General features: G+C 37.9%; 1 protein-coding gene across 1 annotated transcript; it reads left to right on the plus strand.

Annotated features, from left to right (window-relative positions):
* OR5V1 (olfactory receptor family 5 subfamily V member 1) lies at positions 1-12720 on the plus strand. Its single transcript, XM_045390615.2, has 2 exons — positions 1-234; positions 10178-12720. Exon 2 carries the CDS (start codon positions 10256-10258, stop codon positions 11219-11221), a length of 966 nt encoding a protein of 321 aa, XP_045246550.2. The 5' UTR covers positions 1-234; positions 10178-10255; the 3' UTR covers positions 11222-12720.
* The last annotated feature ends 1219 nt before the right edge of the window (positions 12721-13939 follow it).

The following is a 13939-nucleotide window of genomic DNA, read 5'->3' on the forward strand; positions in this document are numbered from 1 at the left end:
GGATCTTCTTAATCCAAAGGGCATTTTCCTTACTCACTCCAGTCCCATGCATTGGCCTTTAGGAACTGAGTAGACTCTTGGCACTCAGCTAGAAAACCTATCGCTCAGAAGTTTACCAGCACAGACTCTATAGGCAACATTATTTTGTGTTACTTCTTTGTGTTCACAAAAGCAGCCCCATATCAGTCTCTTAAAGTCTAAATGGTAATCTCTGCTCAATATCTCCAATCACAGGTGAGTAAGTAAGTATTTTTAATTGCTTAACTATAGCCTCATTGCTCTTAGAGATACACTTTTCTGTGTCTTGCTTTTTGGATGTGAGACTAAGTGTGTAGGAGATGGAAGTGTAATGACCTGAGGAGTTCCAAAGGAGGGAATAATAAAATTGTCTGTCCCATGCTTTGGGTGACACTCAACCTATTGAGTATGTGAATCAGGAAGCTTCTTTCATTTTGGGTAATTTTTATATCATTCAGAATAGCCTTCTGCTGTTTTGCTGATTCTTTATTAAATAAAGGACAGTGCATTTATTCTACAAAAAGAGACTAAAATGTCACTGGATTGCAGAGAATAGTATCAGGAACACACTTTGTGTGACTTTCTCACAAGAAACAATCTTTCATGTGGATCTAATATCCTAGCATGCTAGCTATTATTGATTGAGCTTTTGCCACATTGATTTCACATGTTTGCTATGTGATTTCAGTTTTTATAAGGAATTGGATAGTATATTTTGAGGAAATTTGAAATTTTAAGATTCTGAATTTCTAAGGCCTCTTTTTCGAGAACACTCTTTAATGAAGAGCTAGTGGGTCCCCTAGAAGGAAGTGAAAAAGTCAAGACTGAGAGCTTGGAGGGCACACATTCTCATGAATTTTCTGGGGGCCTTTCCTTGTGAGTTCTTACAGGCCATTCTTAAGCTCTTTACTATGATATGAAATTCTGAAAACATTTTCTCAGTTGTCTTTGTATTATATCAAGTTTTGGTTCTTTCGTAAGGAGTCAAGACCATGGCTGCTCGGAAAAGGAGTAATTTTCCTATAACTCTGTGTGAAATACTTGTGCTTCGTGTGGTACACTCTATTCTGTGCCAGGGCCAATCTATGCCTATGAGAGGCAACCATGACCCATGCAGCACAATTTGAGTACCAGCTGCAGGATGTTGTTCTAGATTTGGAAATAGAAGAATTTTTTTCTACTCTTAGTTCACTATTTGTTAACTATGTGATCTTATAAGTAATCCTCCATAAATTACAGACTCCTCATCTCTAACTAATATGAATGGTATAAGAATCAAAATAATATGTAAAGTCTGAACATTTTTTCCCAAGTCCTACATCATAATAAGTATGTAAAAAACGGAGGAAATACCATTGTTTTCTTGGAAAATTTTGCTATAATGCTTTATATTCCAACAGTAGTAATCCATTACTGAATGTTAGACCACTGTGTCCCCAGCTACTTATTAATTCATTAAGAAATAGATGAGTAAGACAGAATATGCACCATAAGAGATGATGGACAAATAGGTGATATAAGTCACACAAGTATGTTGTGTGTTATGTGTCATAGTTAAGATTGAAACAAAGGCCTATAGATTTTCCAGGAAGGGACAGAAACATTTCAGTTGAAGAGAAAAGAGGCATTTAAGCTGAGCTTTAAAAATATGTAGATTAGCAGATAGAAATGAAAGCAGGAAGAAAAACATACAGGCTGAGTGGATAAAAATGACTAAAATTAAGAGGCTATTCTGAAAAAGAAAATTCTTATTTCAAGGCAAATAACCTTAGAGGAGTAGTACATCATTGTTTAAGTTATTTTGTTTAGTCTTTTTACCACAACAGCTTCCCCACAAATAGGGACATGGGAAAGGCATATTTTGAAGTAAAGAGCAATGATCATAGAACATAAAGTACTTGGGTAACAAAACAAAAGCATTAGGAGATCCCTGGGAGAAAGTAATTCCATTTACTATGATGTTGGCTATGGATTTGTTGTGAATAGGTCTTATATATACGTGTGTGGTCCATCAATACTTAGTTTATTGAGAGTTTTTAGCATGAAGGGGTATTGAATTTTATCAAAGGCCTTTTCTGCATCTATTGAGATAATCATGTGGTTTTTCTCATTGGTTCTGTTTATGTGATGGATTACGTTTATTGATTTGCGTGTGTTGAACCAGCCTTTCATCCCAGGGATGAAGCTGACTTGATTGTAGTGGATAAGATTTTTGATGTGCTGCTGGATTTGGTTTGCCAGTGGTTTATTGAGCATTTTTGCATTGATGTTCATTAGGGATATTGGCCTGAAATTTTCTTTTTTTGTTGTGTCTTTGCCAGGTTATGGAATCAGGATGATGCTGGCCTCATAAAATGAGGTAGGGAGGAGTCCCTCTTTATTATTGTTTGGAATAGTTTCAAAAGGAATGGTACCAGCTCCTCTTTGTACCTCTGGTAGAATTCAGCCGTGAATCCATTAGGTCCTAGAGATTTTTTGTTTTTAGGATATTAATCACTGCCTCAATTTCAGTACTTGTTATTGGTCTATTCAGGGATTCAAATTCTTCCTGGTTTACCCTTGGAAGGGTGTAAGTGTCCAGGAATTTATCCATTTCTTCTAGATTTTCTAGTTTACGTGCATAGAGGTGTTTAAAGTATTCTCTGATGGTAGTTTCTATTACTGTAGGTCAGTGGTGATAACTCCTTTATCATTTTTTATTGTGTCTATTTGATTCTTCTCTTTTCTTCTTTACTAGTCTTGCTAGCAGTCTATCTGTTTTGTTCATCTTTTCAAATAACCAGCTCCTGCATTCATTGATGTTTTGAAGGGCTTTTCGTGTCTCTATCTCCTTCAGTTCTGCTCTGATCTTAGTTATTTCTTGTCTTCTGCTAGGTTTTGAATTTGTTTGCTCTTGCTTCTTTAGTTCTTTAATTGTGATGTTAGGGGATCGATTTTAGATCTTTCCTGCTTTCCGATGTGGGCATTAAGTGCTATAAATTTTTCTCTTAACACTGCTTTAGCTGTGTTCCTGAGATTGTGGTACATTGTCTCTTTGTTCTCATTGGTTTCAAAGAACTTCATTATTCCTCCCTTAATTTCATTATTTAACCAGTAGTCATTCAGGAGCAGGTTGTTCATGTAATTGTGAGGTTTCATGTAGTTGTGAGGTTTTGAGTGAGTTTCTTAATCCTGAGTTCTAATTTGATTGCACTGTGGTCTGAGAGACTGTTCTGATTTCCATTGTTTTGCATTTGCTGAGGAGTGTTTTACTTCCAATTTTGTGGTCAATTTTAGAATAATTGCTATGTGCTGCTGAGAAGAATGTATATCCTGTTGATTTGGGGTGAAGAGTTCTGTAAATGTCTATTAGGTCTGCTTGGTCCAGAGCTGAATTCAAGTCCTGAATATCCTTGATAATTTTCTGTCTCATTGATCTGTCTAATATTGACAGTGAAGTATTAAAATCTTCCATTATTATTGTGTGAAATCTAAGTCTCTTTGTAGGTCTATAAGAACTTGTTTTATGGCCGGGCGCGGTGGCTCAAGCCTGTAATCCCAGCACTTTGGGAGGCCGAGACGGGTGGATCACGAGGTCAGGAGATCGAGACCATCCTGGCTAACATGGTGAAACCCCATCTCTACTAAAAAATACAAAAACCTAGCCGGGCGAGGTGGCGGGTGCCTGTAGTCCCAGCTACTCGGGAGGCTGAGGCAGGAGAATGGCATGAACCTGGGAGGCGGAGCTTGAAGTGAGCTGAGATCCGGCCACTGCACTCCAGCCCGGACGACAGAGCGAGACTCTGTCTCAAAAAAAAAAAAAAAAAAAAAAAAGAACTTGTTTTATGAATCTGGGTGCTCCTGTATTGGCTGCATATGTATTTAGAATAGTTAGCTCTTCTTGTTGCATTGATCCCTTTACCATTGTGTATAATGCCTTTCTTTGTCTTTTTTCATCTCTGTTGGTTTAAATTCTGTTTTATCAGAGACTAGAATTGCAACCCTTGCTTTTTTTTTTTCCATTTGCTTGGTAAATATTTCTCTATCCCTTTGTTTTGAGCCTATGTGTGTCCTTGCACATGAGATGGGTCTCCTGAATACAGCACACAGATGGGTCTCGACACTTTATTCAATTTGCCAGTCTCTGTCTTTTAATTGGGACATTTAGCCCATTTACGTTTAAGGTTAATATTTTTTATGTGTGAATTTGATCCATTCATCATGATGCTAGTTGGTTACTTTGCACACTAGTTGATGCAGTTTCTTCATAGTGTCTTTGGTCTTTATATTATGTTGTGTTTTTGCAGTAGCTGGTACTAGATTTTCCTTTCCATGTTTAGTGCTTCCTTCAGGAGCTCTCATACGGCAGGCCTGGTGGTGACATAATCCCTCAGCATTTGCTTTTCTGTAAAGATTTTATTTCTCCTTCACTTATGAAGCTTACTTTGGCTGTATGCGAAATTCTGAGTTGAAAATTTCTTTTTAAAAAAAGGTTGAATATTGGCCCCCACTCTCTTCTGGTTTGTGGGTTTTCTGCAGAGAGATCCACTGTTAGTCTGATGGGCTTCTCTTTGTAAGTAACCCAACCTTTCTTTCTGGCTCCCCTTAACATTTTTTCTTTCATTTCAACCTTGGATAATCTGATGATTATATGTCTTGGGGTTGCCCTTCTCGAGCATTATCTTAGTGGTATTCTCTGCATTTCATGAATTTGGATGTTGACCTATCTTGCTGGGTTGGGGAAGTTCTCCTGGATAATATTTTGAAGTGTGTTTTCCAACTTGGTTCCATTCTCCGTGTTACTTTCAGGTACACCACTCAATCATAGGTTTGGTCTTTTCACATAGTCCCATATTTCTTGGAGATTTTTTTCCTTCCTTTTCCCTCTTTTTTCTCAAATATTGTCTTCACACCTTATTTTAGTAAGTTGATCTTCAATCTCTGATATCCTTTCTTCTGCTTGATCAATTTGGCTATTGATACTTGTGTATGCTTCATGAAGTTCTCATGCTGTGTTTTTCAGCTCCATCAGGTCACTTATGTTTTTCTCTAAACTTCTAGTTAGCAGTTCCTGTAATCTTTTGTCAGTGTTCTTAGCTTCATTGCATTAGGTTAGAACATGCTCCTTTAGCTCAGTGGAGCTTGTTGTTACCCAACTTCGGAAGCCTACTTCTGTTAATTCATCAAACTCATTCTCTGCCCAGTTTTGTGCCCTTGCTGGAGAGGAGTTGTGATCATTTGGAGAAAAGGCATTCTTCTCCAGAAGGATGTTTTTGGAATTTTCAGCATTTTTGTGCTGGTTTTTCCTCATCTTCATGGATTTATCTACCTTTGATCTTTGAGGTTGATGACCTTTGGATGGGATTTTGTGTGGGGGTCCTTTTTGTTGATATTGATGTTATTGCTTTCTATTTAATAGTTTTTCTTCTACCAGTCGGGCCCCTCTTGTACAGGTCTGCTGCAGTTTGCTGGAGGTCCACTCCAGACCCTATTTGCCTGAGTATCACCAGTGGAGGCTGCAGAACAGCAACTATTACTGCCTGCTTCTTCCTCTGGAAGCTTCATCCCAAAGGGGCACCAGCCCAGTGCCAGCTGGAGCTCTCCTCTATGAGATGTCTGTCAACCCCTGTTGGGAAGTCTCTCTCAGTCAGTAGGCACTGGGGTCAGGGATTCACTTGCGGAGGCAGTCTGTCCCTCAGCAGAGCTTGAGTGCATGCTGGGAGAAACCTCCTTGTCAGGATCCACTGCTCTCTCCAGAGCCGGCAGGCAGGAATGTTTAAGTCCAATGAAGCTGTGCCCACAGCTGCCCCTTTCCCCAGGTACTCTGTCCCAGGAAGACGGGAATTTTATCTATAAGCCCTTGACTGGGACTGCTGCCTTTCTTTCAGAGATGCCCTTCCCAGTGAGAAGGAATCTAAAGAAGCAGTCTAGCCACAGCCACTTTGCCATGCGGTGTTGAGTTCCACCCAGTCCAAACTTCCAGGCCTCCTTAGCACTGTCAGGGGAAAGCTGCCTACTCAAGCCTCAGTAATGGTGGATGCCCCTGCCCAAACAAGCTCAATCAGCCAAGGTCAACTTCAGACTGCCGTGCTGGCAGTGAGAATTTTAAGTCAGTGATTCTTAGCTTGCTGGGCTCCATGGGAGTGGGACTGGCTGAGTGAGACCACTTGGCTTCAGCCCCCTTTCCACAGGAGTGAACAGTTCTGTCTGTTGATGTTCCAGGTGCCACTGGGGTATGAAAAAAAACTCCTGCAGCTGGCTCGGTGTCTGCCCAAACAGCCACCCAGTTTTGTGCTTGAAACCCAGGTCCCTGGTGTTGTAGGCACATGGGGAATCTCCTGGTCTGCAGATTGCAAAAACTGTGGGAAAGGTGTAGTATCTAGGCTGAATAGCACAGTCCCTCACAGCTTCCCTTGGCTGGTGAAGCTCCTTGCACTTCCCGAGTGAGGCGATGCCCCACCATGCTTCTGCCTGCCCTCCATGGGCTGCACCTACCTGCTTCCTAACCATGTGCCAAACTGGTACCTTGGTTGGAAATACAGAAATCACCGGCCTTCTGCATTGGTCTCACTGGGAGCTGCAGAGCAGAATTCTTCCTATTGGGCCATCTTGCCAGATTCGCCACCAAGTGCCAATTTCCCACTTTCATTTCAGAGGATGACACCCCCAGCCATCTGCTTGTTCAATCCAGGAATCTAGATCAGCACAGTGAACTCGTTTAGGCCACAAAGTTAAATGTAAAACCCAATATCACCATTGCAAGTCTGAGTAACTTTAGACAAATTATTTAATCTCTCTGAAACTTACTTTAAAATTTTTTACTTGTAATATGAGCATGATATGTCTCTTTCATTGTGTGTGGGTTTGTGTGTGTTTGGTGTGTGTGGGTGTGTGAACTGGGTGATATAATGATTGTTGAATGGTTATTTTATAATAAGAATTTAATATATGTTGGTTATGACTACAATCCCTAATTTATCCTTCTTCATCACTTTATACCAAAATTGTAACACTATATATTCTAATATCTCTCAAATGCCTCCATTTTTATCCAACCAAATTGTCACCACTCTTGTCTGCAGTATATATGTAATGTGATGTTATAATGCATGTATATATTGTGGAATGATTACAGCAGGCTAAATAGCATGTCTGCCACCACCTCACATACTTATCATTACTTTGTGGGGAAAATATTTAAAATCCACTCCATTAGCAATTTTGGAATATACAGTACATTTTAACTGTAGTCACCATGCTGTGCAATAAATCACTAGAACTTATTCCTCCTGTGTAACTGAAACTTTGTACCCTTTGGCCAGTCCGCCCCTGTCCACCCCTACCTCAGCCTCTGGTAACCACCATTCTACTCTCTACCTCTACAGATTTGACCTTTTTAGATTCCGCATATAAGGGAGATCATGCAGTATTTGTCTTTCTGTGCCTGGCTTACTTCACTCAGCATAATGTCCTCCACGTTCATCCATGTCAGAAATGACAGGATTTTCTTTTTTTAAAGGCTGCATAGTATTCCACCAGGTATATATAACATATTTTCTTTATTCATTCATCTACTGATGAAGATTTAGGTTGTTTCCATGGCTACTGCGAATAATGCTGCAAAGACCATGGGAGTGCAGATACCTTTTTAAGATACTGATTTCAATTCCTTTGTATATATATCCAGAAGTGGAATTGCTGGATCACATAGTAGTTGCATTTTTAGTTTTTTGAAGAAGCTGCACTGTTTTCCAAAATGGCTCTATTAGTTTACATTTCCATTAACACTGTGCCAGTTCCCTTTCTTCCACAGTCTTGCCTTAAAATATATTTGGTGAATAAAATGAGTAGAAGGGTTAATTCCTCCTCAGAAGTGGAAGGAAAGGTTAAAATAGATAAAAGGGAAGATAGAGATTTGGAATAGGGAAAAAGATGGATTTGAGAATACAATTTGAGAGTTCTTCTGTAGATGGAATGAAAATTGTACTAGTGAATTTATTTGGTTGTGGTAATGTGAAATACTATATTGTGTGAATTTTTTCAACTTATCCTCGCCCTTCATTAAAAACACCCACCGTAGTTCACAAGGAAAGAAGACAGCAATTACAACAAAAGCACAATTAACCCATCTTTCAAACTTGACATTGAAATGCATATTTGTATATAGGTGAGGGCAATCAATAAAGTATATAGTTTGAATGAATATACAACAATTATCTTCATTTAAAAATTTTTATATTTTATTTATCTAAGTTTTTATAATTTGCTTCAAACATCAAACTGCAGATTAATTTTTTTCACTTGAATTAGACCTTGAGCATTTTAAATTAGGGGATTCTCCCTACAACTGTTTTAATTTTATTAAACATTTTTATTAACCAATTAAAACTAAACTCTAGACAGTATCTTTTAATAACACAAACATGAATATTTAAATTGATCTATAGCTGGTCCAGGAAATAAACAACTACACTAGAAATTGATTGTTCAAATAAACACATTCAAATAAAAACCAGATATTTAGAAACAATTGGATTTAACCATCAAAACACTGTAGGCATAGCACATTGCCATTAACAGTCAGAAACAGAAGTCATAACAATTTGTAACCAGTTAAAATAATTCAGCTGTATAAACCTAGGTTATATTCAAAACAAAAGAAGCATTTTTTAAGAGCATTATGTTGTCATAAGTTAATGGAAATTAAATTTTTAGCCACTCAATTGAAAGTATATTAGCTTTGGGAGTGATAAAGCTACCTTTTTTTACCTGCTAGCTCATAACATCTGCCAGACATTTATCTTGCTGAGACCTGATGTTCTCATTCAGAGAATAGGAATGATAAATATTACTTATCTTAAAGGATTTATGTAAAGACTAAATGAGATGCTGTGTGGGAAGTGCTCAGAGATTATCAGCGTCCTTCTATATGAAGCACTTAACAATGATTTGTTGAAACAGACACTAATTCCTGCACCTGCCAAATAGTTCTTGAATTTTCTAGATTGATGATCTATAGCAATAAGTTTCTAATTCATTAGGATGAGTCTCTTGGAAATTTTATTAAAATACAGATAACCTTACTCCAAATTCAGGGAATCTAATTCAATATGCTTCTTATTGAAATTTATCATATCAAAAATTAACATAAAATAATATAAATATTCATTAATAAGGGTGGGATATAGAAAAACTTTGCTATATTCACACAAGTGCTTGAATACAACTCAAAGATCATGTTTTAGCATAATACTTATTGCCATGGGAAATGAAGGAAAAAGGCCGGGCGCGGTGGCTCAAGCCTGTAATCCCAGCACTTTGGGAGGCCGAGGCGGGCGGATCACGAGGTCAGGAGATGGAGACCATGCTGGCTAACACGGTGAAACCCCGTCTCTACTAAAAAATACAAAAAATTAGCCGGGCGAGGTGGCGGGCGCCTGTGGTCCCAGCTACTCGGGAGGCTGAGGCGGGAGAATGGCGTGAACCCAGGAGGCGGAGCTTGCAGTGAGCCGAGATCCGGCCACTGCACTCCAGCCTGGGCGACAGAGCGAGACTGCGTCTCAAAAAAAAAAAAAAAAAAAAAAAAAAAGAAGAAGAAGGAAAAATCAGGTTAAAATAGGTACTTTTGATCCTCTATTCAACATTTCTGCATGAAAAATGGATCCGAAGAACATACACCAAATCATTAATAGAGGTTTTCTCTGGTGACTACGAAAGATTTTTAATGTTTTAAATTTTCTTTTCTATATTTTTCTCAAATATTCTAAAACAAATACATTAATTTTAATCAGAAAAGAATACAAAACAAAATTTATGTGAACGTGAAGTATGAAAAAGGGGAGCAGGGATGGCTTCAAAGAAGCAAATGAATATCAGAGATTCTTCTATAAACTGCATTCTACAGCACAAGTTCACACATCCCCAAGAAAATGCTGGTAAGCATGACCCAGCCGTTATTAACAGAACTCTAGGACAAATGGTGTCCTTTTGTACTCTAATTTAAAACTTCCAGTGTTGTATATTTTACAAAAGTTTGATCTGCAGGTGAAACATTGGATGTATTTATATCTGTGTTGCATGGTAGGTAGGAGCTATGGTTTGCAAAAGAATGCTGTTTCTCTGGTTTGATATAAATGGTGATTGCTTTTATTTGTAACAGTTTTTTCCCCTTATTTTTCAGGTCACTGCTATTGCAACATATGATTCATTTTTATAATCTGGTCTTCGCCCAATTCCCGAAAGGAAACCAGGCAACATCATGGAAAGAAAGAATCAAACAGCTCTAACTGAATTCATCATCTTGGGATTCTCCAACCCAAATGAATTGCAGTTTTTACTATTCACCATCTGCTTTCTGACTTATTTCTGTACTTTGGGAGGAAATATATTAATTATCTTGATAACTGTGACTGATCCACACCTGCATACACCTATGTATTACTTTCTAGGGAACTTGGCCTTTATTGACATCTGCTACACCACCAGCAATGTCCCCCAGATGATGGTGCACCTCCTCTCAAAGAAAAAAAGCATTTCTTATGAGGGGTGTGTGGTTCAACTTTTTGCATTTGTTTTCTCTGTGGGATCAGAGTGTCTCCTACTGGCAGCAATGGCATATGATCGTTACATTGCAATCTGCAATCCTTTAAGGTATTCAGTTATTATGAACAAAGTTGTATACAATCAATTAGCAGCCTCATGCTGGGCTGCTGGTTTTCTTAACTCAGTGGTGCATACAGTGTTAACATTCCGCCTGCCCTTCTGTGGCAACAATCAGATTAATTACTTCTTCTGTGACATCCCACCTTTGCTGCTCTTGTCTTGTGGAAACACTTCTGTCAATGAGTTGGCACTGCTATCCACTGGGGTCTTCATTGGTTGGACTCCTTTCCTTTGTATCGTACTTTCCTACATTTGCATAATCTCCACCATCTTCAGGATCCACTCCTCAGAGGGAAGACGAAAAGCCTTTTCTACGTGTGCCTCCCACCTGGCCATTGTCTTTCTCTTTTATGGCAGTGCCATCTTTACGTACGTACGGCCCATCTCAACTTACTCATTAAAGAAAGATAGATTGATTTCAGTTTTGTACAGTGTTGTTACCCCCATGCTAAACCCTATAATTTACACATTGAAGAATAAGGACATCAAAGAAGCTGTCAAAACCATAGGGAGCAAGTGGCAGCCACCAATTTCCTCTTTGGATAGTAAACTCACTTATTGAACCTCACAGGTTCAATAATCTTGTACTACAAAATTAACTTTTTCGCCAGTCACCTGTTTTTAGTGAAAGTTTACAAGATAATTGCAATGTTGGGACAGATATTGAAGAGTTGGCACACTTCAGTCTAAGTGTACTTATTCTTGAGCTTTACTTAGTTCTATGAGAGATATCAATGTTGCTCTCTTTAAATATTATCTTTTTATTTATTTTTCCATTCCTGAATCTCGCATTCAAAGATAGTGCCCCTCTTTCATGAGATATTTGTTTAGTGGACTTCATCACTTGAAAATTTCCCTCCTTTTTCATATTGCTTTCTGTATATTAAATAATGTAAAATATTTTTCTTCACATTCCTCATATGTTTGTCATATTTTTCTGTTCTTACTACTTAAGACATGCTTTTGACCTTTCTTTCTTTCTTTAGTAGGCCCTTCTTAATCAAACATCATCACCAATAGATTAAGAAATGTAATCACGGTGAAGTGATGTTTTACCTCCAGGTCTGTTAGTAGCAATTTTTAATTTCATCACCTGCTGCATGGGCCAAGGCCAATTTATCTTCACATTGGAATGAAGACAGTCATAATTTTCAATCCCAGTTGACATACATTCTTTATTCTATTCAAAAGGCAGAATGTCCAGAGGGATTTTTCTAAAACTAAGTCCCCAAAACATATTACTATTTTATAGAGTATCTTAAATTTAGGAATTTTTTTCCCTAAAAATTTAGAAAACAGAATCAGATAAAATATGCAGAAAGAAACAAGGATTTTTTGACAGGGAATAAAAAGTCTTAGTTATATAATGACTAAAGTTAGAAAAAAAGTAGAAATTACTAGTGTTAAAAGTAAAAGTACTAAATTACTATTTTCTCTGTGTTATTACCATGTAAAGGACAGTTATGAAGTCAAGATAAATGTGAAGGAAGACTAAGTGAAGAGAAGAAATAGAAGGAAGAAATAGAATAAGGAAGGAAGAGAGAAAATTTAAAAGATAAAGAGACTTACAGATACCAAGAAGGGAAAATAAATAACATACAATGTAAGAGCCTATGAGATTGAAAGAGAGATAGAAAAAGGCTTATAGATCAGGCAGAAACAAGTTCTCTAGTGTCCTTCCTTCTTCACTATTCTCTCAGGACCACCTTCTTTTTCTTCCATACCTACTGATGCCTCCCTTGATTAAGTCTTGACTTCCCAGCCCCTCTTTTGTGTAATGTTGTCATAGTGTTCTAGTGGAGTGCCTTGTCTCCATTCCTATCCTGTTTAATGTACTCCGCACATCATTTCTGAGTTAACTTTCCTAACATGGTGTTATGTACAGTCTCCTGCACTGTTTTTCTTTTAATAAACTCCATTGACTTACTGGCATACTCTTTATTTAACTAAATATATTTGTAACCACTGTCTGTAAAATCTAAGTACTATCTATCTTGTAACCTCATCTCCTGCAGGAACCCTAAATAATTCTTCCCCAGGTACGGCTTGATCTTTCCTGACTACTTACCACTATTATGACGATTCCCTTAATTTGGAATTCATATCTCCTCCCTTATTTGTTCGAAGTTCTCTTCATTCTTTATAGTTCAATTCAAAATCTACTTTCTCCTTCATCATTCCACCTAATGTTTTCTATTCCTTCTTAAATCACATAGTACTGCCTGAAATGGTGGTGGTGGTGGTGGTAGTGAGAGTTACTTGATGAATCTATTTAAAATTACAACTTCTCACCACTCCCCCACTCAATAACTCTCGATAACTCCACTCTGTCTTTCATTTCATAGCAGTTATCAAAAGTTATTATTATCATAATTACGTATCCTATTCACCTCTTTATCTTTAGGACCAAGAATAGAATAATTCCTGGCCTATAGTCGGTGTTAAATACTGTTGAATAGATATGTGAACATGGAGTGGGGGCAGAAAGGAAGAACCAGTGCCAGCCACTGCAAAAACATACTGAAATACAAGGACCAATGACACTATAAAGAAACTGCATCAACTCATGTGCAAAATAACCAGCTAGCATCATGATGACAGGATCAAATTCACATATAACAATATTAACCTTAAATGTAAATGGGCTAAATGCCCCAATTAAAAGACACAGACTGGTAAATTGGATAGAGTCAAGACCCATCCGTGTGCTATATTCAAGACATCCTTGACATGTGCCAGGACATACATAGGCTCAAAATAAAGGGATGGAAAAAATTTAGCGAGGAAATGAAAAGTAGAGAAAAGCAAGGATTGTAATCCTAGTCTCTGACAAAACAGACTTTAAACCAAAAAAGATGAAAAAAACACAAAGGAGGGGATAACATAATGGTAAAGGGGTCAATTCAACAAGGAGAGCTAACTATCCTAAATGTATATGCATACAATACAGGAGCATCCAGATTCAAGGAGCAAGTTCTTAGGGAGCTGCAAAGAGATGTAGACTTCCACACAATAATAGTAAGAGACTTTAACACCCCATTCTCAACATTAGACAGATCATTGAGACAGAAAATTAACAAGTATATTCAGGACTTGAACTTGGCTTGGGATCAAGTGAATCTAATAGATATCTACAAGCCCCTCCAGCCTGAAACAACAGAATATACGTTCATCTCAGTGCCATGTGGCATTTACTCTAAAATCGATCACATGATTGGAAGTAAAGCACGCCTCAGCAAATGCAAAAGAACTGAAAATCGTAACAGTCTCTCAGACCACA

The sequence above is a fragment of the Macaca fascicularis genome, chromosome 4 (assembly GCF_037993035.2).
Source record: "Macaca fascicularis isolate 582-1 chromosome 4, T2T-MFA8v1.1".
Classification (NCBI taxonomy): Eukaryota; Metazoa; Chordata; class Mammalia; order Primates; family Cercopithecidae; genus Macaca; species Macaca fascicularis.